Below are 23597 nucleotides of genomic sequence, written 5' to 3'. Positions count from 1 at the left end.
GAGTTGTGGCCAGAGCAACTGCACAGCCTTGGCTGGGACCAGGTTGACCCCTGTAGATAATGATTACACATAAGCTCCACTCTGTGCCAGGTCCCAGCTCTCTGAAACCTTCCAGGGGCTTCAGGCTTCTTTAACAGAAGAGAAAGCTGAGGCTGCCCCCTCTCCTGCCTGCAGGTCATGTGGCTGCCTAACAGGCAGAGGCCCTTTGTGCGGAAGGTGGCTCCTGGCTTCCAGCAGACATCAGGTTCCAAGGAGGCGGCCGCCAGCCTGCAGAGAGGCCACATCCAGAGGCTGAACCTGCGCTACACTCAGGTGTCCCGCCAGGAGCTCAGGTGCCTGCCCCAGCTCACCAGGGGGAGGCTGGATGCACAGAGTTCCTGGTTCAAAGAGTGGAGGTGGACAGCATCAGGCAGATCCAGGTTTTGTCTGAGTTTGGTCCTCTGGGAGTGGAGATTCCTTTCTCCAGGGCCAGTTGTGGGTGTTCCTTTCTCCAGGGCCAGGAGGTTCGTGAAGGGGGCATGCTTTACAGGCCCGGAGGCCCCAGTCTGAGGGCTGACCAGCCTCCGTCCCCCTGCCCCACAGGGACTATGCATCCTGGAACTTGAGTGTGAACCTCTACACGGTCAATGCACCGTGGCTCTTCTCTTTGCTGTGGTGTGCAGGAGTCCCATCTGTCACCTCCGACAACTCCCATACCCTGTCCCAGGTGCCTTCCCCTCTCTGGATCATGGTAAGTTGAGAAGTTGTTGGGGGGGCGGTGTGCAGGAGGGCACCTGGGGGTGTAGAGGGAGCCTGTGATACAGGGTGGGGGGGGAGGCTCGATGCTCAGGGCTCTCTGGTGAGGTCTCAAGGGTGGGGGCAGCACATGGTGGGGGGTTTAGGCTTGAGGCAAGAGGAAGATCTTCATGGCCTCTGGAGTCTGCACTAAGGTGCTGGGGGGTGGGAAGAACCTGGGCCCAACCCACAGGGAGAAAAACATCATTTAAGGGCCCCAGAGGAGTAAATTGCTACTTGGGGGTTGGGTTTCAGGAGTTTGTTATATTTTGTTTTGAAGAAGGAGAAGGCATTAGAAAAAGAGGGTAACAACAGGACAAAGATAGGGAACATTTAAAAGCTGCTCTGAGAATACACCAAATAAAACCAGTTTTCAACTGGTTGATTGGGTCCCTATAGACTGGCCTGGGCTCCCATCCCAGCTCTGTCACTGGGGGAGCCCCCCACTCCTATGCTCCCCCTGGCTCCCCACTGCCATCTCCGTGAGGACAGGACAGCCAGTCTGAGGGTCTTGTTATGGCTGAGACAGTGTCAGGGTCAAGTAACCAGAGCTAGGTTATGGATGGTTGTGTCCGTCCACCTACCAGAGGTCCTTGCAAACCTCCAGAGGCTCTGCTGGGAACCAGCAGTGCGCACACTCGGAGGTTCAGGCGACAGCAGCTGACCAGCAGCAAGAAGTGCTCCTTTGTCCAGGCCCCGTCCCTCCTCCACAGCTCACCTGACATCAAGGCCTGGCTACACTGGAGGCTTTGCCCTCCCTGGTCCCGGGAGCGGGCAGGCCTTCACTCAACACCCTACGGTGACACACGTAATCTCACACCTGCACAGATGCCACACACACCCCTGCATACGTACTAGTCACTTACAACCCCACATTCAGCTATTTGTCTTTTGTTACTCAGCTTCTGCTTGGAGCCCCCCTTAAGCACACAAACCCACCAGGCTTATTCACAAATGCCACCTCTACCCTGAATACCACACAGATCTTTTTTTTTTTTTTTTTTTTTTGAGTGAGAAAGAGGGGAGGGGTACAAGTGAGTGAGGGGCAGAGAGAGAAGTGGGGCTCACTGAAGCGGGGTTCGTGCTCACCTGATGTGGGACTCAAACTCACAAACTGTGAGATCATGACCTGAGCCGAAGTCAGATGCTTAATGACTGAGCCACCAGACACCCCACACAGATCTTTTTTATCCTACACACACACACACACACACACACACACACACAGGCTTACAGTGTTCAGAGCCTACTCCTACAAAATATCATCTCAAGCCCCGAAGCCCCCTCTGGATCCTCCCAGCCCATCCCTGATAGTGACGTGGGGTCCCCCTGCCCATATGGACCCTCGGTCTGGGGCCCTGGTATGGACTGGCCAGGACTGAAAACTGGCCACTGGCCATCTGTCCACAGCCCCCGGACGAGTACTGTCTCATGTGGGTCACTGCAGACCTGGTCTCCTTCAGCCTCATCATTGGCATCTTCGTGCTCCAGAAGTGAGTAGGCTTGGACGCCCTTCCACAGCCTTCCCTGCCCCACAGCAGGCGAGCCCCCACCTCAGCCAGTCAAACCTCCCCAAGTCCTGGGCCAGGAGAAGCCCTGACCAGGCAGCGTGTTCAGGGTAGGAGGAGGACTGCCCAGTGGCCTGCAGCCCGTCCTCCTCAGCCAGAGCTGAGTGGCTTCGGGAACAGGTACCCGGCTAGGAGCCCATAGCCAACCAAGCTCTGACATGATTTGCTACGTGGACTTTGGCTTGTGTCCTGACCTGTTCCCCGGGGCCTGGGTTGTCACCGGCACTCAGGTGTGCCGTGCTGGAGACCTCCTGCCTGTCAGGGTAGCAGCTGAGCTGGTGGCTGCAGTGGGGAAGTGGGGTTGGTCTGGGGGAGGGTTTAGGGCCAGGCAGGGGCCCCAAACCAGCCACAGACAACAACTGGCCGTTCTATTCCTGACTGACGTTCTCTCTCTGTCACACACCGCTCTGATCCGGCGCATGTCCCTCCTCTCTCTCCCCACCCCCCTCTCTGCTGCACTCTGGCATCTCACAGCTATCACTTGATCAGGTAATTCTGGTGTGGTCTTCCTCTCCTGTCCCTCTTTCTCCCTCTTCCTTGCCATTCCCTTCTCCAGTTCCCCCTGAAAACCTGCCATGCACTGAGCCGGTGCCTGGGTCAGGGTCCCTCGCGGGTCACCCTCCCAGACACCTCCCCTCGCCTGAAGCCTCCTGCTGTCCCCTGCCCTCCTTCTCTCCCCCACAATCCTCCCTTCTCTCCCCATCTTGCCATGTGTGTCCCTCTGCCCTTTGTTCCTCCTCGCTGTCTCTGTGGATGGGAACCCATGCTTCCCTGCAGGTTTGCTGACCTGGCCTCTCTTAGCACCAAAGCGGCTCCCCTCGGGGGAGGGGCTGTGCCTGGCTGTCCCTCCCCTGCCACCAACTCTAGCACTAGCAGGGGCCTTCGCCACTACCCTACCAAGTTCTGTTCCCCCCTTCCCACTTTTGGCTTTGCCTCTGTTTATCTTTCTCTGTGTCTCTCACTTTGTGACTCCTGCCCCCCCCCTTATACACACAGCCTCCCTGCTTTCCCCTGGGGGCACCCCACAGTGGTTGAGCTTCCTGTCCTAGATGTGCCTGGCTGCAGAGACCCTGGCCTGACACTTTCCTCCTGGGTTCGATGTTAATTTCCAACAGGAGTCCTAGGTCCTGGGGTCCAAGCCCTCACCTTAGCTAAGTGCCTTGGGCCCTCCTGCTTTATACAGCCTCACTAACCAGCTTCCAGAGGACCCTCCCTGGCTGAGGGGCTGAGGGGCTGAGGGGCTGAGTGCAGCAAAGGGACATGTACCTGGTCCTTCATTTGCAGCCAGCAGACATCCGCATGTGCTGGTGCCGTGCTGGGCCTGCAGCGGGGAGCCAGGCCTTCACTCTCGGAGCTCCGGTGTGCTGGGTGGGGGCCTGCCAAGGTGGCCTAGGTGCTGGGATGGACATGTCCAGCCAGGGTCGTGTCACTGTCTTCCTGGGGGTCAGCAGAGGACTGATGGAAGAGGGGACCCTGAGGGAGAATATCATTCCCTGCGGGCCCCCTTCCTCCATTCACTCACTGAACCAATACTATGGGCACCTGCCACACAGCAGACATTGAGGTTGGTGCCAGGGACACAGTGGCAGATAAGAGACCTATCGCTGCCCTCAAGGACATGTAGGGCAGCCAGCCCAGCCAGAGCACAGGCTGCCTTCCCCTCTGCTTCCTGCTTCCCCCTTGTCTGTCTGTTCTTTTCATTCACCCATCTGCCTGTCCATCTGTCTGTCCATTTCTGCTGTGCTGACCCCATCTGGAAACAACTGATTTCTCATGGAGTCCGGGCTGCCCGCACCACCCCCGCAGGGCTCAATGTCCAAGGGGTTGGGTTCTTGTTTCCAAGCTGACCCCTGCTTCTCTTGGTGGGAATGGGGACAGGGGTTCAGTCAATCTTTCTGTCTAGTTTGCAGGACAAGTCATAAGTTCAGAGACCAGAGATTTGGGGCTGGTTCAGAGGTACTGCAATAGCAAAAACTGCTGTGGGCTAGGTACAGGAGCCCAAGTTCCCCAGCTCTTCCTGGCCCCTGCACGCCCCGTACAGCCCCACCTCTTGCCCATTGGCTTAATTTTATCCCCCACCTCATCCCTGCCTCAGCTGTCAGAGGCATTAATGCTGTATCTAGCCTGTGCCTCACCGTGAGGAAACAGGTCACTCTCCTAGGGTTGTTGGAACACCCGAGTCACTGACACCCTTGTCTCTGAACCTGTGAAGACAAGCTCCCCACTTGTCTTCACAGCTCCTCCCCTCACTCCCTCCCCTCTTTCACTTCCACTCCGGGGTTTCCCCACTGGCTTCACTCAGCCTGGTCCTGATGGTGGAGCTGGACGACACATCAGCCAGGACTCCCTGAGATTGGTGTGTACCCCACAGATGGCTCATCAGAGTCAGGTCTGCTAAGCTCCCCCACCCCAATTTACCTCAGAAGTCAGCGTGCAACTGCAAGCACCCGAAACAGAACTCACCAACCCCAAACAACCTATCTTCCTGGGCAAGGAGGGCTGACCTAGGGTTCCGGGGACAAGAGAGAGGCAGGAGAGCCCTGGCTGAGTCAGGGGACTCTGACGCAAGCCCTTCTCTGGGCCTCAGTTTCCCCATCTCTAGTCAGACAAGAGTCCTGCTGGCCTCTCAGGCCCAATCCGGACAGGTTCTAGAATTGGGCAGGATCCTCGCTCCAAGGAAGGGTGGGGAAGGACCTGTGCCCATGGGGCCGTCTCTGCAGGTGGCGCCTGGGTGGCATTCGGAGCTACAACCCCGAGCAGATCATGCTGAGCGCTGCGGTGCGCCGGACCAGCCGGGATGTCAGCATCATGAAGGAGAAGCTCATCTTCTCAGGTGTGCAGCCCTGCAGGTTGAGACGGGTGGTGGGCTCAGTTACCACCCCACGCATGTACTCGAGTATGTGTACACACATTCACCCACAGCACGTACAGCCAGGAACACAGCACGGACATACATGTACCCACCCAGCTTCACATACACATACAGAAACATGTACCCCTCCGCATGCTGTCATCCACTCCAAGCCCTGGGGCAGTCAGCCCCATGGGTGGTGGACAAAGGACAAAAGTGTGGGGGTGGGGGAGTCTGCTTTTAAGGCTTACCCTCCTTTGCCTGGTTTATACACCACAGATACTGATTTTTTTCCCTTCTGCTTGCTGCCAGCCCATCGATGGCATTCCCAGTCTGATGGAGGAGGCAGCCGTAAGAAAAAATACATAGAAACTTGGGTGTCACTAGAGCTCCAACAGGTGTGCTGAGCCAGAGTGGGGTGCAGAGAAGAGTGGTCAGAGCTCTCTGGGACAGTGAGGGTCTTGGGGCCCACTTTGCAAGGAGGTGACCTAGTGGGAATGGGAAAGATGAGTAGGAGGGGTCTGGGTTTGAGGTGAGGACTGACCAAGCAGAGGGAAGGAAGGGTATTCAGGCAGGAACAGCATATGTTCAGAGGTAGTGAGGGGGCATGGCTTACTGGGGTACCAAGAATTATCATTCCATATGGGGGGGGGGGGGGGGCTCAGGTTCACTTACCCTGAGGTGGCACTGAGGGGGGCACTTGGGCCTCGAGTGTGTGGTCAGGAGCTTGGGCTTCAGTTTGAAAGCAGAGTATGGTCACAGGCAGATCTGTCCCTGTTACAGGAGGGCTGTAACAAAGCACCCCAAACTGGTGGTGTAAACAATAGAAATTTATGGTCTCAGTTCTGGAGGCCAGAAGTCCAAAATCAAGGTGTTGGCAAGGTTGATTCACTCTGAGGACTGTGGGCGAAGGATCTGGTCCAGGCCTCTCTCCTTGACTTGTAGGTGGTCATATCTGTGTTTACGTGGTTCTCCCAGTATGCATCTCTGTGTACAAATTTCATCTCTTCCTAAGGACACCAGGCATATTGGACTAGGCCCCACCTTGATGACTTCATCTTAACTAACATCTGCAACAACCTTACTTTCAAATGAAGTCACATCATGAAGTACTGGGGGCTAGAACTTTCAACATACGAATTGGGGGGGCAGAGCACAATTCCACCTCTAACAAGCATGCAAGGTGAACTAGAGAGGGGGAAGGTGGAGATGAGGAAGCCAGAAATTCAGGTGAGAGATTAGGCATGGGAACACGGAGGAGAGGAGAGATTTGAGGGATATTTAGGAGCCAGATGGACTGGGGTTCAAATCCCAGCTCTGTCCCCAACTAGAGTGTGAACCAGAGCACATTGGCACCAGACCCTTCCTGTATAAAACGGACTGGCACCTCCTGCCCCTCACAGGGTGCTTGTGGGGTTAGCACCATGCATGACCCAGCAGTGTGCTTGGTAAACACGGCCTGAATGAACGATACCCCAGTGGGGGTGACTGGTTTGGGAGCTGGTTCCTAGGATTGTGTGAACATCCATTCATTCACTCTCCCCTTTATTCATTCATTCCTTCAACAGATAATTGCCAGGCACTGTTTTAGGTGCTTAGGATTTACAGATTCTTGCCTATGGGACACTTACATTCCTCCTCCCTTGGCTCAAAAGACCGCCCTCTCCTGGGAGCCTTCTCTGAGCACCAAGGCTGGGTTGGAGGGCCTCTCCTGGTGGTTCTCAGCCCTCTAGCCACACTGGGGAGCTCCTGTAAGGGCCAAAGGCACCCGGGGTCCCCAGGCTCCTACAGCCTGGCCCAGGGAAATCAGAAGGGGCGGGTGGAGTGAATGGAGAGCCTCTAGGCCTCTAGGCCTGGAAGATTCTGCCCACGCAGGCCCCCACCTCTCCTTCAGTGCCAAAGGCCATTCATTGAGCACCTTCGGATACAGACTCTGAGGCAGCCAGCCACAGCCCTTAGGCCACCCTGCCCACTCCAGGTTGAGAGGTCCTTTCCAGAGACCCTCAACCTCACCAAGGCACCCTGAGTCCCCTCAGGGTGGGCTCAGCTCCACTCAGCAGACACTTCCTGAGCCTCTGCTCTATGTTCGGTGCTGTGCCAGGCAGTAGGGACACAGATGCACCCAGACCTCACCCCTGTGCTTGAAGTACTCCAGTTGGTGGGGGCCACAGATAGTGACAGTACAGGATGCGATGGGGCAGGGGGAAGCAGGGGCTAAGGTGGACATGAGGAGGCCCCATCCCAGCTTGGGGGGCTCAGGGGAGGCTTTTAGGGAACCATAATAACAGAGATGAGAAAAATTGAGCCATATTTTAAGAAATAAAGTACCGATGGGGAAGTCACTCCCAGGAGAGGGACCAGTGCGTGCAAAGGCCCTGAGTAAACACATGAGCACCAAGCCCAGGAGGGTGCAGATGGTTTTCTGTGGCTGGGAGGTGGAGTTCCAGGGGAGAGGTGAATGGGGTGTGGCCAGAGTGTTTGCAGAGTCCAAGGAGGGCCTTGAATACCAACCTCAATAGCAAACCTGAACCCAGTGATTTCATCAGCCTCCAAGTGCCTGAACAGGAGCTGTGTGTTGCAAGTTACCCTTCCCCCTCATCTCCCAGCCATCCTCACTGAACTCTCTTCTCCCTACTCACGTTCTGCCTCCCTCTGGCCCAGCAGAGATCAGCGATGGCATGGAGGTTTCCGATGAGCTCTCTGTATGTTCAGACAACAGCTATGACACGTATGCCAACAGCGCTCCCACCCCTAAGGACAACCGAGGGAGTGGCAGCCGCACCAAGACTCTCACAGACCGGAGTGGGCGTTAGCCGAACCCTGTTTGTCCCAGCCTGTACCTGTACGTGGAGACCAGGGGACCCAAGAGAGCGGGCAGAAGCATGTCTGGACCTGGAGTGCTCTGGGAGCTGGCTCCACGGCCTCCTCGTTGGCTCCGGCCCCCGTCAGCCATGGCCCCCCTTGAAGGGGACTCCCCTCTCTCCTGAGGCCCAGCCAGGTCAGAACTCCAGCCTCGCAGAGGCCCCTGCTGGCCTGGGGCCCCTTCTGGGAAGTCTGGGGCCCAGGGCCTGGTCCTCCCCCAGAGGCCTTCCCTTGCATCCTGATCTGGAAGCTCTGATGGCTCGCTGCTGGGCTGTGTTGCAGTTAAGGATGTGGATGTCCACATGTGTCCATCCTCCCTTCTATGCTGAGGTAGCCGACTTCTTTGGTGTCTCCTGCCTTGAGGGCCTGGGCTGGGCCTCTGCCCCCAGCAGCTGTTCTTCACATCAGTCTCAAAGCACAAGGAGGTTCAGCCCAAGAAGAAAGCCTGCTGTGGTGGAGACACTCCTCCCTGACCAGCCTCCTACCACCACTGGCCCTGCCTCAGGAGAGGGACTGAGCCATGTCCCCAGGAACAGCTGGAGATGGCCAGGAGAATAGGCCTAAGGCTGCTTTATCCCTCGCCCTCGTGTCCAACAGACTTCTAGGGCAGAGTGGCACAGAGGCCCAAGAGATCTGCAGACTGATACAACCTCAGGTTTCCACATCAGTGGCCACAGGGCATTGGCCACCTAGGAAGAATGTCCTAGGCATGGCCAAGGAGGCCTACAGCAGAGCAAGCCTGACAGCCTTGGCCAATATGATTAAAGCTGCCATCCTGACACGTGCTGTCTCTGAATGGTCTGTGGGAGGACGGGGAGAGAACTTGCTGGGTTTGGGATTCAGTTTTGGCCAAAGGAGGAAGCATTTTCAGAAATGAGTAGAAGAGTGGCAGGGTACTTGGGCCCCTACCCAGTATCACCATGACACCAGGGGTTCCTTAATAACCCTGGGGTTGGGGACCAGCATCCCCATACTGTGGTGGGGAGATGGTCTTGGAGAGGTAAAGTGACCATCCAAAGCCACATAGCTTAGAATGGGCAGAGGCAGAATCCTGCCCAAGCTCTGGCCCCAGAGCCTATGCGTGCACGCCTTCCATAACCAGCCAGGAATGGCAAGGCAGATGGGGAGACCTCCTGGGTCCAGTGCAGGGCTGGGTGGTGGAACTAGCAGGTCCCCTCACAGCCATATGGAGGTGCTTCTAGGAGCCAAGGGATGTACCTCTTCTGGATAGAATTATTGGGGTCTAAGCAATTCTGGTACCTTCTTGGAAGAAAGGAAAAGAAACCCCTCCCAAATTCTGAAATCCAGACTGTGCCCCCCACATTAATCTCTAGGACCACCCTCTGGGAACTGTGAGGGGATTCACACTCCTTCCCTCCTACTGAACATATACCAAGTGCATCCCTTTCAGGGACAGAGGTCAGCTCCCACCTTTCCCTGGGCACAACGTATAAGAGAAATCCTGAACAGCCAGGTCAGGGATGGGCTGCACTGCTCTACACAAAATGCCCCCCGTAACCTCTCCAGCCTCTGGCAGGCCCACCCAGGAAAGTGGATTTGACCTTTCACTGCAGCCCTTTCCTGTCCAGCCAGTGCCCCTGGCCAGGATGTCCCAGGTTCATGGCCACACTTAGTCAACTTGAGACCTCCCAAAGTCTTCAGGAGCAGGTAGAGGGGGCTGGGAGTTCAGAGTGGAACAGCTAGTCAGCATCCCTCACCAGGGCCCTACACTGTACCCACCTCCCCAGTGCACAGGCAGTCCAGCTGCCTCCCCTCATCCCCCAAAGCAGAGGGAGCACGGAGACCATTCCCTAGGTGGGCAGAGGGCCAGTTCTGTCTCCACCCTCAGCTGAACCTGCAGCCTGTGGTCAATGCTGGCTCCTGTCCCTTGACTGAAGAATTACTAAGAACCCAATCTTCCTGATGCCATCCCCACACCCTCCCCTGGTCTGTGGAGGACAGACTGACTGCCCTGTTCACAGAGAAACCAGAGACAGGGTCCCTCCCCGTCCCATTCCTTCCCTTGGACCTCAGGGGCACAGCCTCCCCTGGGTGAGCCTGCTCCAGGGCCATCCTTCCCAAGTACAGATAAAAAGTGACCAAGGGGCACCTGAGTGGCTCAGTTAAGTGTCCGACTCTTGGTTTTGGCTCAGGTCACCATCTAAGAGATGTGGGATCGAGCCCCACGTCAAGCCCCACGTCAAGAATCTGCTTGAGATTCTTTCTCCTCTCCCTCTCTCTCTCTCTCTCTCTCTCTCTGCCCCTACCCCCTGCTCATGTTCTCAAAATAAATAAACTTAAAAAAAGAATCTCTCATAACCTCTGACACACCGCAACACATACTCCTTTCTTGGGAGGAAGGGAGATAGACCATTCCCTGGCATGGGGTTCTGGGAATAGACTCTGCCCCCCAGGACGCCTACTTGGCCAGCATCATGGTGACCCCTGCCATCCCAGCTCCTTCCACAAACTCAGCCCCAGGCCTCACTGACTCCACGTGGCACGTGGCTTTCACTTACAGACCCCCTCTTGAGTGTCACAGCAACCCAGTAAGAGTGGCAGAGCAGGAACTGTGAGCATCCCTACTGCCAAGATGAAGAGCTGGGCCAAGGGATGAGCAGGAGTCTGCCCCAGGCTGCATGGCAAGTCACAGCAGTTCCAGGACCAGACCCCAAGTGCCCTGGGCCTATCCGGGTTCTTGTCAAAGCAACCTCCTCCCAGTTGCTGACCTCTTCCATGAAGGCAAATCTCCTCACCTGCCTCTCAAACACTAGGCCCGGCGGTCCTTTGTGGAGGCAGCAAACGATCTGGGACCAGCCTATGGGGTTGCCTCCTCGGGGTCCAGGAGGCCAGGCCAGCCCAAAGCTGCCTCCTCTTGTCCATGCCAACCAGGCTTGCTCAGTACCACCACGCCCCACCTCAATGGGTCCCCTCCGAGGCAGGTACATTGCTGAAAACTACCTCAACTCATACCGTGCCACAGATATAGGACACACACAGTCCACGAGGCACAGCTTCCTGTCCTTTACAGACAGACCCATGTAAAACACAGAAACAACCACTTAGAGATGGACACTAAGAGGGACACACCAGGCAGACAACCAGACACATGCAGTCCTATAAGACAAAGTCTGCTGTCAAATAGGAACACAGATAAAGCAGAGCCACAAAGAAGCAGGAGGGAAACGGGAGACCTCTAAGCTATGCAGTCACATTCTTAGTCATACCTACAGCTATACAATCACACCCACTCCGGTGCTACATAGTCACCAGGTCCCCATGCACTCCCACACTCACAGAGACCCTGGAACACCTGTACACTCACAACCACCCGATTACACCCCAACTCCCTAGGGCAATCTCCCCTACACCTTCACATCCATGCATTTATTCAGGGGTACAACCAGTGCCAGATCACCCCCAACCCAGGTACAACATTCCCTGAGATGTATGCACAGTCAATGCCACGCTTACTCCCGCCTCCTTCCTTCCCCCCGTCCCTCCCAGTGCTGGTCCAGGAATGAAACAAAAGCCCAGCATCCCCTCCTCCCCTTCTCCCCCTCTCCTCTCCCCTCCCCCCTGGCGTCCAGCCCCTTTGTCCTCCTGTAGCTGAGCCGGAGCGGGAGTCCAGGCAGAGCCGCAAGGACATTGGAGCCGGGACTGCCAGGGGTGCGGCAGCAGGACAGAGAGGAGTGGTCAGTGCCAGCGCAGCAGCCACAGAGCACCTGGGTGAGGGCATGGCCAGGTAAGTTCCAGGTACATCCGGGACTTAGACCCTCACACGGCAAGGCTGTGTGGTGTCTACAAGTCTGAATGTGTATTTGTGTGAGTGGCTGTGGATGTGAACAAGAAACAGGGTAGCATGTCAACTTCTAGAGGCTGGATTCCCCAGTTTGCATCAGGACCCTCGGCTGGAGGTGCCTAGATTCTTAGCTGGGATGGGAGAATGCCCAGCAGGGTCCTCCCTGGGAATCCCTACCTTCCATGTTTCAACCGGGTGTCCTCCGGACCCCAGACTGGGAATCTCCAGGGTGGAAACTGAGTCTGATGTCCCAGCATGACCACAGTGCCCAGTGCACTAGACAGCAGTTAGAACGAATGAAAAAGTGAAAAAGTATTGGTGCACTTCCAGGAGAAGACTCCCTCCCTGCCTCGCCAAGCAGCCCCTGTGCTGCAGGGACAAGCCCCTCTTTACCCTGAGGAGGCCTGCCCTCTTGGATCTCAGCTCAGGAGGTGGCTGCTTTCTTAGCAAACAGCCTGCAGAGAATGGAATGGGGGCCGCATGCTCTGCTGACCTCTCTCACCTCCCTCTGCTGATCCTGGGCTGCTCCTTAGAACATCCCCTAACCCTGGCAAGTGTGGCTGAGCAGCTAGGCATGCAGAGTCGGGAGCCAGGTGGGTTTAGGGCCCAGCCCCTCTACTTGGGCACAGTTAGCTTCCTGGGACGCTGCCCGCCGGGGAGCACATTTCTGTCGTCCTGAGACAGGACGATCCAGCGCCAAGGATGACCGGAGCATGAGCAATGAAAGCCAGACTAACACTGGGCAAGATCTGACCTCCAGGGCAATGCAACCTCATGCAGTGAGCTCCCAGTCCCTGGAGGTGTGCAAGCGGAGACTGTATGTTCATAATGGCCAAATCGCAGCCAGCCCAGTACCGCCCTTCAGTCTCTAGAGTGCTTTTGCGAACACCTTTCTTTTCATCCTCACAGCAACCACTGAAAGGCGGATTCCCTGTGTGCTTTTGCTTCCTTATGACAGACTCAAAGAAGGGCAGGGGCATCTAAAGAAATGTTCAGGGTTGTGAGGATCAAATGAAATTATGTACATAAAAGCAACTAACACACCTGGTGCGCTTCCTTCCTCTAGTGTAAAAACATGTAAAGAAATGTTAGCTGAGTTTGTACTATGTACCTAGCACTTTTCAAATTCCACTTGATAGTCCCAAAGTCACAACAATCCTTCTTCAGAGGAAGAAACTGAAGGGGAGTGACTTGTACAGCTCACACAGAGACTCAGTGACAGAGGCAGGATTAGAACCCAGATCAGTCCTTAGAGCTAACTCCATTTCCCCATCGTGCTTCTTGAAAACGCAGAGAACTCACTAGAGAGAGGGCCAACTACCCTCTCAGCGGGGCTCTAGCCTCCTGCACTCTTTCTCTCTGGGCCTTAGCAAAAGTTCTTCTTTAAATGGTGACAAGCTCCCTGCATTGCCTTCCCTTCCTCTGGCTAAGTCCACCTATGCTTCTCGGTCTGCACACCCCTCCTCAGGAACACCTTCCCTGACTCCCCTCCAACTGGGTTTAGTTGGCTATCGGCTCCCACACTCCCCCCGTGGGACCCCCACCAAGCTGTGAGATCCAGGAGGGCAGGGTCTATGACTATCTTGCTCACTGCCTGTCACAGAAAAGGCCCTAAATACATGCTAGCTTAATACATTCGCTCAATCTTAAATAGGTATTAACTGAGCACCTACCACGGGCCAGATCCTGTACTGATGGGGGAAACGTGGATATTAAATAGAAAAATCAAGGCTTGGGGACACCTGGGTGGCTCAGTTGGTTGAGCATCTGACTCTTGATTTTGGCTCAGGTCATGGTCCCAGGGTCATGGGATGGAGCCCCAAGTCAGGCTCTGTGCTGAGCATGGAGCCTGCTAAGATTCTGTCCCTCTCCCTCTCTCTCTCTCTCTCTCTGCCCCCCTCCGCCCCATTCATGTGTGTTCTCTCTCTAAAAGAAAGAAAAAGAGAAAAATCAGGGTTTAGTCAGTGTGGAGCACCCACAGGAAATCAGGAGACAGGATGGGGTGACAAGTGGGAGCAGAGTTATACCTCCCTACACCACACTGGGTCTCTGTGGGGCAGTCTGAATCCCTTCTACAGCTCCTGTCAGGGGACCCCCCCCCCCCAACACACACAGAGATATTTTGTTCAGGTTCCAGTAACCTCCCAGCCGTCCTGTTCCAGACCTTGGAGAGTTAAAGACTCCCTGCTGTTGGCAGCCACGTGGCACTGCTTCACCCCTTGTGAGAGGCCCTAAACACGATGTGTTTGTAAACCGTTCCCTTATTAGACTCTCCTCCAATTATCCCATTTGAGAGCTTACCATCTGTCTCCTGCTGTTATTAAGAAAAAGTTTAGTGGTGCCTGCGTGGCTCAGTCAGGTGAGCATCTGACTTCTGCCCAGGTCATGCTCTCACAGTTTATGAGTTCAAGCCCCACATGGGGCTCACCGCTGTCAGCACAGAGCCCGCTTTAGATCCTCTGTTCCCCCCTCTCTCTCTGCTCCTCCCCTGCTCGCTCTCTCTCAAAAATAAACATTAAAAAAAGAAAGAAAAAGCTCAACGAGTTTGAAGAAGAGAAAGAGTAAAATGGCTTAAGTGGGTAAGCGAGGGAGAGGTAATACAGCCGAGGCAGGGCCTAGCCCTTCTGGTAGGCAAGGACTAGATCACTATAGCCATTAGGGCTCTGGGTGGAGGAATGGAATGACGAGCAGCTGGATAAATGAAAGCACACGCATTACATTCATGCACACCTGTGTGAGCAAACCAGACAAGGAACCAAGGATGAACGGACGAGGGGCCTCTGGCCCTCTCGCCAGGCCCAGCCCGGTGGATTTGACGCCGTTTGTGCTCTTTACCTGGCAGGATGCTGGAGGGCCCGGTGCCGGAGGAGTCGGAGCACAGGTCCCAAGGGCCGTGCGCTGGGTCTTGCCACGCGCAGCGCCTACTGCAGACCCTCAATGCGTACCGACTGAGTGGCACCTTCACCGACGTGGTGCTGCGCGCCGGTGGCCGAGACTTTCCGTGCCACCGCGCGGCACTCAGCGCGGGCAGCGCCTACTTCCGCAGCCTGTTCGCCGCGGGGCAGCCGGAGCGCGGCCTGGCCGTAGTGCCCGTGGCGCCCGTGGCCTCGGAAGCGCCGGGTGCGGGGCCTGGCGTGGCGGCGGCGGCTCTGGCCGTGGTGCTTGACTACGTGTACGGGGCGGGCGTGCGGCTGCGCGCTGAGGACGAGGCGGCCGCCGTGCTGGCGCTCGCCGAGCGGCTGGGCGTGGCGGGCCTGCGCGAGGCCTGCGCCAGCTTCCTCGAGGGTCGCCTGCGCGCCGCCAACAGCCTGGCGCTGCGTCGCGTGGCCGCCGCCTTCTCGCTCGCCTCGCTGGCCGAGCGCTGCGGCCGCGTGCTGCGCCAGGCCTTCGTCGAGGTGGCGCGCCACGCCGACTTCCTGGAGCTGGCGCCCGACGAGGTGGCGGCGCTGCTGGCCGACCCGGCGCTGGGCGTGGCACGCGAGGAGGCCGTGTTCGAGGCGGCCATGCGCTGGGTGCGCCACGACGCGCCGGCCCGCCGCGGGCAGCTGAGGCGCCTGCTGGAGCATGTGCGGCTGCCCCTGCTGGCGCCCGCCTACTTCCTGGAGAAGGTGGAGGCCGACGAGCTGCTGCAGGCCAACCGCGAGTGCCGCCCGCTGCTGCTCGAGGCCCGCGCCTGCTTCATCCTCGGCCCCGAAGCTGGTGCGCTGCGGGCCCGGCCGCGGAGGTACGGCCCCCATTCCCTTGCCTTCCACCCTTCCGCATCCCCGGTTCTTCACTCATCCCTGTGGCATCCTTTAGTCCAATCACTTAATCGTGCCTTCGGAATGAGATGCGGTCATGCATTCGGCACACATTTCATGGACTTGGTACTGGGAATGCTGCCCTTGAGTTCAGGATCCAGTGAGGGAGGGGTGGGGATCTCACACCTTACACATATCCTTTGCCTTGCCCATCCAACCATCCATCCATAATTCTGAGTGCTTCTCTGCGTGCAGGTCTTGTACTGGGTGCCTGGGACTTGGGAATAATTGGAAATAGCATTTACCTCCGAGAGCTCAGTTTAGTAAAGGCTATAAATAGGCAGGTCCTGGAAAAAAAAATGAGAGGCTTAGGGCCAAACCAGGAGACTTTGAATGGAGTAGTCCAAGATTGTCTGTCACCCTCCCAAGGATAGAAGACAGGACGCCTCTGTCTTCCCACACTGTGTCTCCCAACACTAAGCTCAGGGCCTGGTTCAAAGAAGATGCTCAATATTTGTCAAAGGAATTAGGTACGAAGCCGGTGGCTTGGCTTGGGAATTCTGGTATGGTCAAAAGCCTGAGGGGTTGGTTAGTGGAAGGGGAGAATGCTTTTCTGAAAGGGTGATGGAATTAGTAATTAGGGAATGGGTTTAGGAGATGATTACAGTAGGAGGGAGGCAGCAGAATTCGGCAGTCTTCATTAGGGATGAAGGGCAGAAAAGGGTGAAGAGAATGAGTTAGTGGCACCCAACCTGGGCTTGCATTCCAGCTCTCTCACTTATTGGCTCCATGACTTCTGGCAAGCCAAAGTCTGTGAGCCTCAGTTTCCTCCTCTGCCAAAGGAGTAGTAATCCCTGCCTAATAATCCTAAGGATTAAACAAGGTGACTTTTCTAGGCAAGGGCTCTGTAAAGATTCTTTCTCTGTAATTCAGAGGTCAGTAGATTGGGGTTAAGGATTAGTGTGACACTCTTCCCATCAAGAGCTGGAAAGGAGGTTGGAGGTGTCAGAGTCCAACACGGGACTGGAGGACAAAAAGGCATGGAAGGGCAGCAAGTCAGTACAGTCTGGTCATCGAGAGGGTGAGGAGGGCCAAAAGTTGTGTGCGGGTTAACAGGCATTGGGCTTATCACCATGCCAGATTCATGGACCTAGCTGAAGTGATCGTGGTCATCGGCGGTTGTGACCGCAAGGGGCTCCTGAAGCTGCCCTTCACTGATGCCTACCATCCAGAGAGCCGGCGCTGGACCCCACTGCCCAGCCTCCCAGGATACATGCGCTCAGAGTTCGCCGCCTGTGCTCTGCGCAATGACATCTATGTTTCCGGTGAGGGCAGGTCCGCAGGGGGAGCCCCACAGGATTGGCTCTTTGCCTCTCTCATGCAGGTCCCTTGTTTTAATCTTCAGTTGTGAAATGGGGGTGGGATATTCTTGATGACCTGTGGTTATTGGCTGAAGTGGCATGTAGTCCTGCAGAGCCCATCACTAGTGTGATTCCGACCTTTATTCACCAAAGTCCACTTCAGTTTGTAGTACTATTAATCACTTCTATTTAGCAGACCACATGCAGGATATTATGCTGGGCAGCTTACATTACTCAATTTCCCCTCTAGCCCCATTTCACAGAGAGGTTAAGAATTTTCCCATTATCTCAAAAATGGCAAAGCTAGGAAGAACACAGATTGTTTTGATACCAATGGATTGTGCCCTGAGAGTCAGGCCCCAGAGACGTAAATAAAATAGTCCCTGCCTCCCCAGGGGTGCCCTGGAGAGGCACTGAAGACAGAGACACTTCACTTTACCACCAGACTTTTCAGCTGGATCTTGAAAATCTGGAGGGAACAGCATAGGACAGGAATGTGCAGAAAGGAACCCCAGGTACTCAGGTCTCCAAAGTGCAGATTGAGTGCATCTGGGAGAAGAAGGGAAGTATTGTGGATGAGGCAGGAAAGGGAGTCGAGTCAGGTCAGGGAAGCTTTGATTCCAGGTCTAGGCAGACAGCACTGTGGTAGGGAGCTATGGGTGTCTAGGAAGGATAAGGAGAAGAATGAACCAGAAAGGCCTCAGGGACAATCCAGGCCACACTTTATTAGTGGATAACTTCTCTAAGGCTCCTGATGGCCTGTGAGCAACCACATGTTGCTGGGCCTCTGCTGGGAATACACAGAAGCAAGAGCTATAAAACAGAGTTGGGGCTTGAGTCATGGGCTCAGGCTAAGGGATGCAGTCAGGGTTGTCCCTGGGAAGGGTGCTCCTGACAGGTGAGTCCCTGGTCAGTAACCCCGGGAGGAACGGGGAAGGAGAGTCCACGGCCTGCATTCCAGGGCCTGGCCTCATAGGCCATAACCAGTGCCCAGCTTCAGGGACTAGAAGTTCTGGATCTGGTCACTGATCTGGAGTGAAAGGCCATATGTGGTCTTCAGCAGTGCATTCTTGGTTTCTAAGCTGCATCTGAGTTTCCTATCTCTAAACTGGGTACAGTAACACTAACACCTCATGGAGGGATAACAGACATGAAATTGTGAAGGTAAAGGCAGAAATGAGGCAGGGTTCCTAGGTCACTCTCTGCCTTTACCCATTCCAGAGCAGGTGGCTCTGCTTTCCCTTTGCCCCCATCACCTTCCTGATGCTTGTCTTGGGCACGCTTTGCACTCTTATATCTAGTTGAGTTCTAAGTGCCCCCCACTTTGCTTCCCTGAGCACAGAGCCTGGCATACCACCATAAGGCACCCAGTGAAGATCAGTTTCTTCTCCCTGAGTCTTTCAGGCCTCTCTCCTCAAAACTCCTGCCCCTTGTCCTAACTCACACCTTCCCACCATTCAATCAAAGCACACTGTCCAGGTGACAGGCCTAGAGCCTCACACCAGCACAGTGGGGGGAGTCTTTCCTGCTTAACACTTCCTTTGCATCTGGGGGCCCTTATTTCTGGGTCTTGAGGGGTGCCGGGGTTAGCAAGAGGGCCTAGGGTCAACAGCTGCTTCTCTTTCCCTAGGAGGCCACATCAACAGCCATGACGTTTGGATGTTTAGCTCCCCTCTGCACACCTGGATCAAGGTGGCCTCGCTGCTCAAGGGCAGGTGGAGGCATAAGATGGCAGTCATGCAGGGGCAGGTAAGCACACCCAGCAGCTGCTGCCCTGTGAACCAAGGTACAGATCAATGGACTTACTGGGGGAAGGCCCTCTAAGACACTGTCTTTGAAAGAAGAGATCTTAGGCACCAAAAAGCAAAGCTACTTGCCTGAAGTTAAAAATAATGCTAGTGCTAATACCAATCACCATAATAGTACAGTCTAGCAGTCAGGGGTCAAAGGTGTGGGTTCTGGGCCAAACAGACTAGTTTGAATTTTGACTCTGCCATTTAAAAAAACAAAAAAAATTTTGCTCATTATCTCTATAAACTACATCCCGAACTCAGAAAATAGAAGTACTTCTTAGGACCACTGAAGTGAGCTGATAAACTCTCAATAAATTACTAGCTATTATTATTAAGCATCAGCCTGGTGCCAGGTATTTTACAGACAGATTTAATACCCACCCCAGAGACCGATATCATTATCCCCAGTTAACAGAGGAAACATGTTCAGGGAGGTTTGGTAAGTGGATGGAGGCCACCCAGGCACTGGCAGTGCCGAGATGCACGTGGTCTAGGTCTGGAGAAAGTTTCTCTGCACAGAGTGGAGCCCGTGGGGCTGGCACACACATGGCTCTGACTCCCGCTGGAAGTCGCCGCCACACCTCATCCTTGCCTGTCCTCACCCGCAGCTGTTCGCGGTGGGCGGCTTTGATGGCCTTCGGCGCCTGCGCAGCGTAGAACGCTATGACCCCTTCTCCAACACCTGGGCGGCAGCAACACCTCTCCCAGAGGCTGTGAGCTCAGCTGCAGTGGTGGCCTGTGCCGGCAGGATCTACGTGATCGGGGGCGCTGGGCAGGACGGTGTCAGCATCAACAAGGTGGGCACAGACAGGGCATTAGAGGTCTGCTGTGTGCCAGGCGCAGAACTGGCACCTTCATGTCCTCGTCCATTTTCTCACTCTCAACAACCCTGAAAATGACCTCCTGGTTGCAGGCAAGGAAGTGAGTTCAGAAAGATAGATGACCCCAAGGTCACACGGTGGGTCTGACGTGAATATTTTACCTGGTGCCATAGGGGTTTCAAATACATTTTAAAAATTAAGTGAGGGCAAGGATGGGATTACTTAAAATGTTTTTCCTCCATTTAAACCACCACCACCACGCAGTACTGAAAATTTAGAAAACAGAAACAGAAAAATATCACCCATGACCCCACCACCAAAGGATAACTACTATTAATATTTTGGTACATTGCCTTCCAAGCTTCTTCTGAATCTTTTGTGTTTAAGTTTTGTGTTTACCCTTAGTAAAATTTTGCATTCTTTTTATTCTCATCTAAATGTAAGCAACTTTCCACATGCTTACAAACTCTTCACAGCCATCATTTCAATAGTTCTCTGGGTGGGTGAACCATAGTCTATCAACCAAATTTTCAGTTGTTGAACATTTAAGCTGTGAATAAAAATTATCCTTGATAGTAAATTCCTCCCTCTCCTGATGGCCTCACAAGTCTGTGGTCCTGGGACCCGAATCTTTCAAAAACTAGGATCCCTCACCCCTCCTTATTCCGACCCCATTCCCCCCCCCCCCCACACACACACCTTCCTGGGGCTGGTTGGGGGAACTGCCCTTTAATACCCTTTTGTGCAGCACTGATGTATTATAGGCCATTCCAGGGGTCTCCAAGGAAACAACTGAAGAAACAGAGTAAGGGTGAACACAGAGGTAGGATAAGCCCTCAGAAATTGTGGAAGGTGTTGTAAACACTGGTGGGGCTGGGAAGCCTGTGGGTAGCTGTAGGAATGGGGACTACAAGACAGCCCAGCTGGAATCTTGTCATGAGCTCAGAGCACCAAGAGGAGGGAAGAGGGTTGACAACGTATGCAACAAGAAATGCATCTCTGTTTGGGGGGCCTGCTCTCTGAGACCTTCTCTAGCACTAATGAAGATGGTACTTCCATCTTCTGGGACACAGACCTTTCCCAGACCTTGAAGGATGAGGAGGCTTTGGACAAAGGGAGGAGTCCAGAGCTGGGGCTAGAATATGGAACCAGACTCAGCACACTTGAGGGCAGGGATAGGGGGTCTCCTCTATTCTTGCAGATGCTAGCTCAGGCCTGGTGGACACAGGTAAATGTGTCAAATGAGTCCCCCCAGCTGGAGAGATGGGAGGATGTGGGTAGCAGGGCAGTTGGGGGGTGAAGCTTCACCACAGCCCCTCCTCCTGCCCCTCAGGTGCAGTGCTTTGACCCTGAGGAGGACCGGTGGAGCCTGCGATCACCAGCGCCCTTCTCACAGTGCTGTCTCGAGGCTGTCTCCCTTGAGGGCACCATCTATGTGGTTGGAGGCCTCATGAGCAAAATCTTCACTTATGACCCTGGCACAGATGTCTGGGGGGAGGCAGCTGTCCTCCCCAGCCCTGTGGTAAGTACATGCTCCTGGGCACAGCCTTGGTACTGGTGGCAATCAGGAGAACAAGGTGCCATGTCTAAGGATGTGAATCTCAGAGTTTGGGAGTCTTATCTCTGACTCCATGCTAGGCAGTTATATATAATTCCTTAGCTTTGTCCTCGTTATGATAATCAGCCACGTGTTCCACAGATGAGGAGACCAGCCTTAGAGAGGTTGAGGCCTCATCCAAGGCCACCAGTTAGGCCATATTAAGGCAGAGCATGGAACCTTAGTCCCAAGTGCTTTAGCCTTGAATGGGGGTCTTGGTCTAAATGACTCTGCAGTCTCTTCTGTTCTGAAGGCCACCAGCTGGTAGCCTGTTGTGGGGAGATCAGGGTGAAGGGACTTGGTAAGTTCCCCTGCCCTAGTAATATTAGAGGAGGGAGGTCCAGGCCCTAGATGTTCTGGCCCCTGCATTCCTTGTCTCCCCCGTCTCCTGTCCCCTTCCCTGAAACTCCAAAGGTACTACATAGGGGTGTGGTTGGATTGCTGGTCCCTAGCAGTTCTGACCTTCAGTGCTTCTAAAAGCCTGAGATTTCTGGCCTGAGTCTGAGATCCTAGAGCGGTCGTGGTGGTTGTGATTGTTATCACTGTTACTGAAGTTCTTACTGTCTTCCTGGAACTATGTAAAATGTTTTAATTGCTTAGCCCCATTAACTGTTAAGGCAACCCTTAGTAAGGGTCAAGCCAGAGCTTGAACTCCAATTCATCCAGTCCCTGCCTTCCTGCCGTCTAGACTGCCTGCTCATATTCTGTGGATCGGGGTTTTACTGTCTGGCCTGGCCAGCTAGGGACAGAGGGAGCTCCAGGCTGGACCCCATAGCTGATTATCTTTCTGTTTGTCCACCCAGGAGAGCTGTGGCTTGACTGCGTGTGATGGGAAGGTCCACATCCTTGGTGGGCGGGACGATCTTGGGGAGAGCACCGACAAGGTCTTCACCTTTGATCCCAGCAGTGGGCAGGTGGAGGCCCAGCCATCCCTACAGCGCTGTACCAGCTCCCATGGTTGCATCACCATCATTCAGAGCCTGAGCAGGTGACACAGACTTGAACAGCCTGAGCCAGGAAACAGAGAAAGGAAGGAGAACTTGGGTTCACCACTGCTCCCCTCATGGCTCCTCCATGTAAATAGCCCCTTAACTTATTGCTGCCCTCCCTTCTCATAGAAATAAAACCTTCAAAGGTTGGGTCTGTGTTCCAGCTCAAGCCTGCTTTGCCTGGAGAAGTAATGCCCAACATCTACTCCCTGATTTGACTCTTTACAAAGCACCTTCATATATCCACCTTCATGATGGCAGTATGGACATATTAAAAAAATTATGAAACATTTCATGCCTAAAAAGAATATATTTTTATACAGCTTAATAATTATAATAAAATAAATATCCGTGTTTCCACCATCTAGCTTAAGAAACAGATCTTTACAAATGCCTTTGTAGGCACCTCCATTCCTAAACCCATTCCTTCCCACATCTATCCCAAAGGTAATCACTGTCTTTACATTTGAGATTATTGGCATTTTTGAAACTTTTAATAAGCTAGTTATTAAAATTTGTATTTTACAGAGAAGGAACTACATTAAAAAGATGAGAATCACCCAAGATCATATACTTAGTAAGTGGCGGAGTCCATGACTCAAGATTTCATGAAGCTTCAGGAATCCATGAAGCAGTTCTGGTCAGGATGGTTCTCTCTTTCTAAACTACCTTCTCCAATTCAAACACTTAGCAATGACAGATAAATGCCAGACAACTAAAAAGACAGAGGCTTAATTGGTGGGAATGCAAACTGGTGCAGCTATTCTGGAAAACATTGTGGAAGGTCTTCAAAAAATTAAAAATAGAATTACCCTAAGACCCAGCAGTAGCACTGCTAGGAATTTATCCAAAGGATACAGGAATGCTGATTCGTAGGGGCACATGTACCCTAATGTTTAATAGCGCTATCAACAATAGCCAAATTACAGAAAAAGCCCAAATGTCCACCAACTGATGAATAAAGAAGATGTATATATATACGGTGGAATACTACCATTTGCAACACTGTGGATGGAACTGGACGGTATTATGCTAAATGAAATCAGTCAGAGAAAGACAGATATCATGATTTCACTCACATGTGGAATTTGAGAAACTTAACAGATGATTATAGGGGAAGGGAAGGAAAAATAAGATAAAAAAGAGAGGGAGGCAAACCATAAGAGACTCTTAAATACAGAGAACAGGGTTGATGGGGGTAGGGGGTTGGGAAAATGGGTGGTGGGCATTGAGGAGGGTACTTGTTGGGATGAGCACCGGGTGTTGTATGTAAGTGATGAATCATGGGAATCTACTCCTGAAGCCAAGATTACACTGTATGTTAGCTAACTTGACAATAAATAAACAAGTAAACAAATAAATGTAAAATAAAGACAGAGGCTTAGGCTTATAAGTAAGTAAACATGTCTGAGGATCAGAAACAGAATTATAAAACCATG

General features: G+C 53.9%; 2 protein-coding genes across 11 annotated transcripts in view; both read left to right on the top strand.

The window, feature by feature from the left end:
* GDPD5 (glycerophosphodiester phosphodiesterase domain containing 5) overlaps nt 1-8836 on the top strand; it is an 87888-nt gene extending 79052 nt beyond the window's left edge. For 6 of the 10 annotated variants that reach the window (XM_040489380.1, XM_040489381.1, XM_040489383.1 and 3 more), the window contains 3 exons: nt 175-332; nt 583-730; nt 7858-8836. In XM_040489380.1, the coding sequence (XP_040345314.1) occupies nt 175-332; nt 583-730; nt 7858-8613 (1062 nt within the window). In that variant the 3' untranslated portion in view covers nt 8614-8836. Of the gene's footprint in view, nt 1-174; nt 333-582; nt 731-2184; nt 2268-2816; nt 2832-5062; nt 5176-7854 lie in introns of all 10 variants that reach the window. The other 4 variants (XM_040489386.1, XM_040489387.1, XM_040489388.1 and 1 more) reach the window with 4 other exon arrangements.
* A 2010-nt stretch (nt 8837-10846) lies between these two features.
* On the top strand, nt 10847-22521 carry KLHL35 (kelch like family member 35). The gene is made up of 7 exons (XM_040489379.1): nt 10847-11800; nt 14700-15581; nt 16738-16922; nt 18589-18707; nt 19360-19548; nt 20906-21094; nt 21973-22521. Exons 1-7 carry the CDS (start codon nt 11793-11795, stop codon nt 22159-22161), a joined length of 1761 nt encoding a protein of 586 aa, XP_040345313.1. The 5' UTR covers nt 10847-11792; the 3' UTR covers nt 22162-22521.
* Nucleotides 22522-23597: the final 1076 nt, after the last annotated feature.

Source organism: Herpailurus yagouaroundi, unplaced genomic scaffold (assembly GCF_014898765.1).
Source record: "Herpailurus yagouaroundi ecotype Mexico unplaced genomic scaffold, PumYag 180, whole genome shotgun sequence".
Classification (NCBI taxonomy): Eukaryota; Metazoa; Chordata; class Mammalia; order Carnivora; family Felidae; genus Herpailurus; species Herpailurus yagouaroundi.
This window is presented reverse-complemented; position numbering and strand designations above follow the sequence as displayed.

What these genes read in the sequence shown, in the direction of transcription:
- KLHL35 (XM_040489379.1), top strand. An exon ending in CAATGACATCTATGTTTCCG is followed by an intron (nt 16,923 to 18,588) that starts GTGAGGGCAGGT and finishes CTCTTTCCCTAG; the next exon opens with GAGGCCACATCAACAGCCAT. An exon ending in ACGGTGTCAGCATCAACAAG is followed by an intron (nt 19,549 to 20,905) that starts GTGGGCACAGAC and finishes CCTGCCCCTCAG; the next exon opens with GTGCAGTGCTTTGACCCTGA.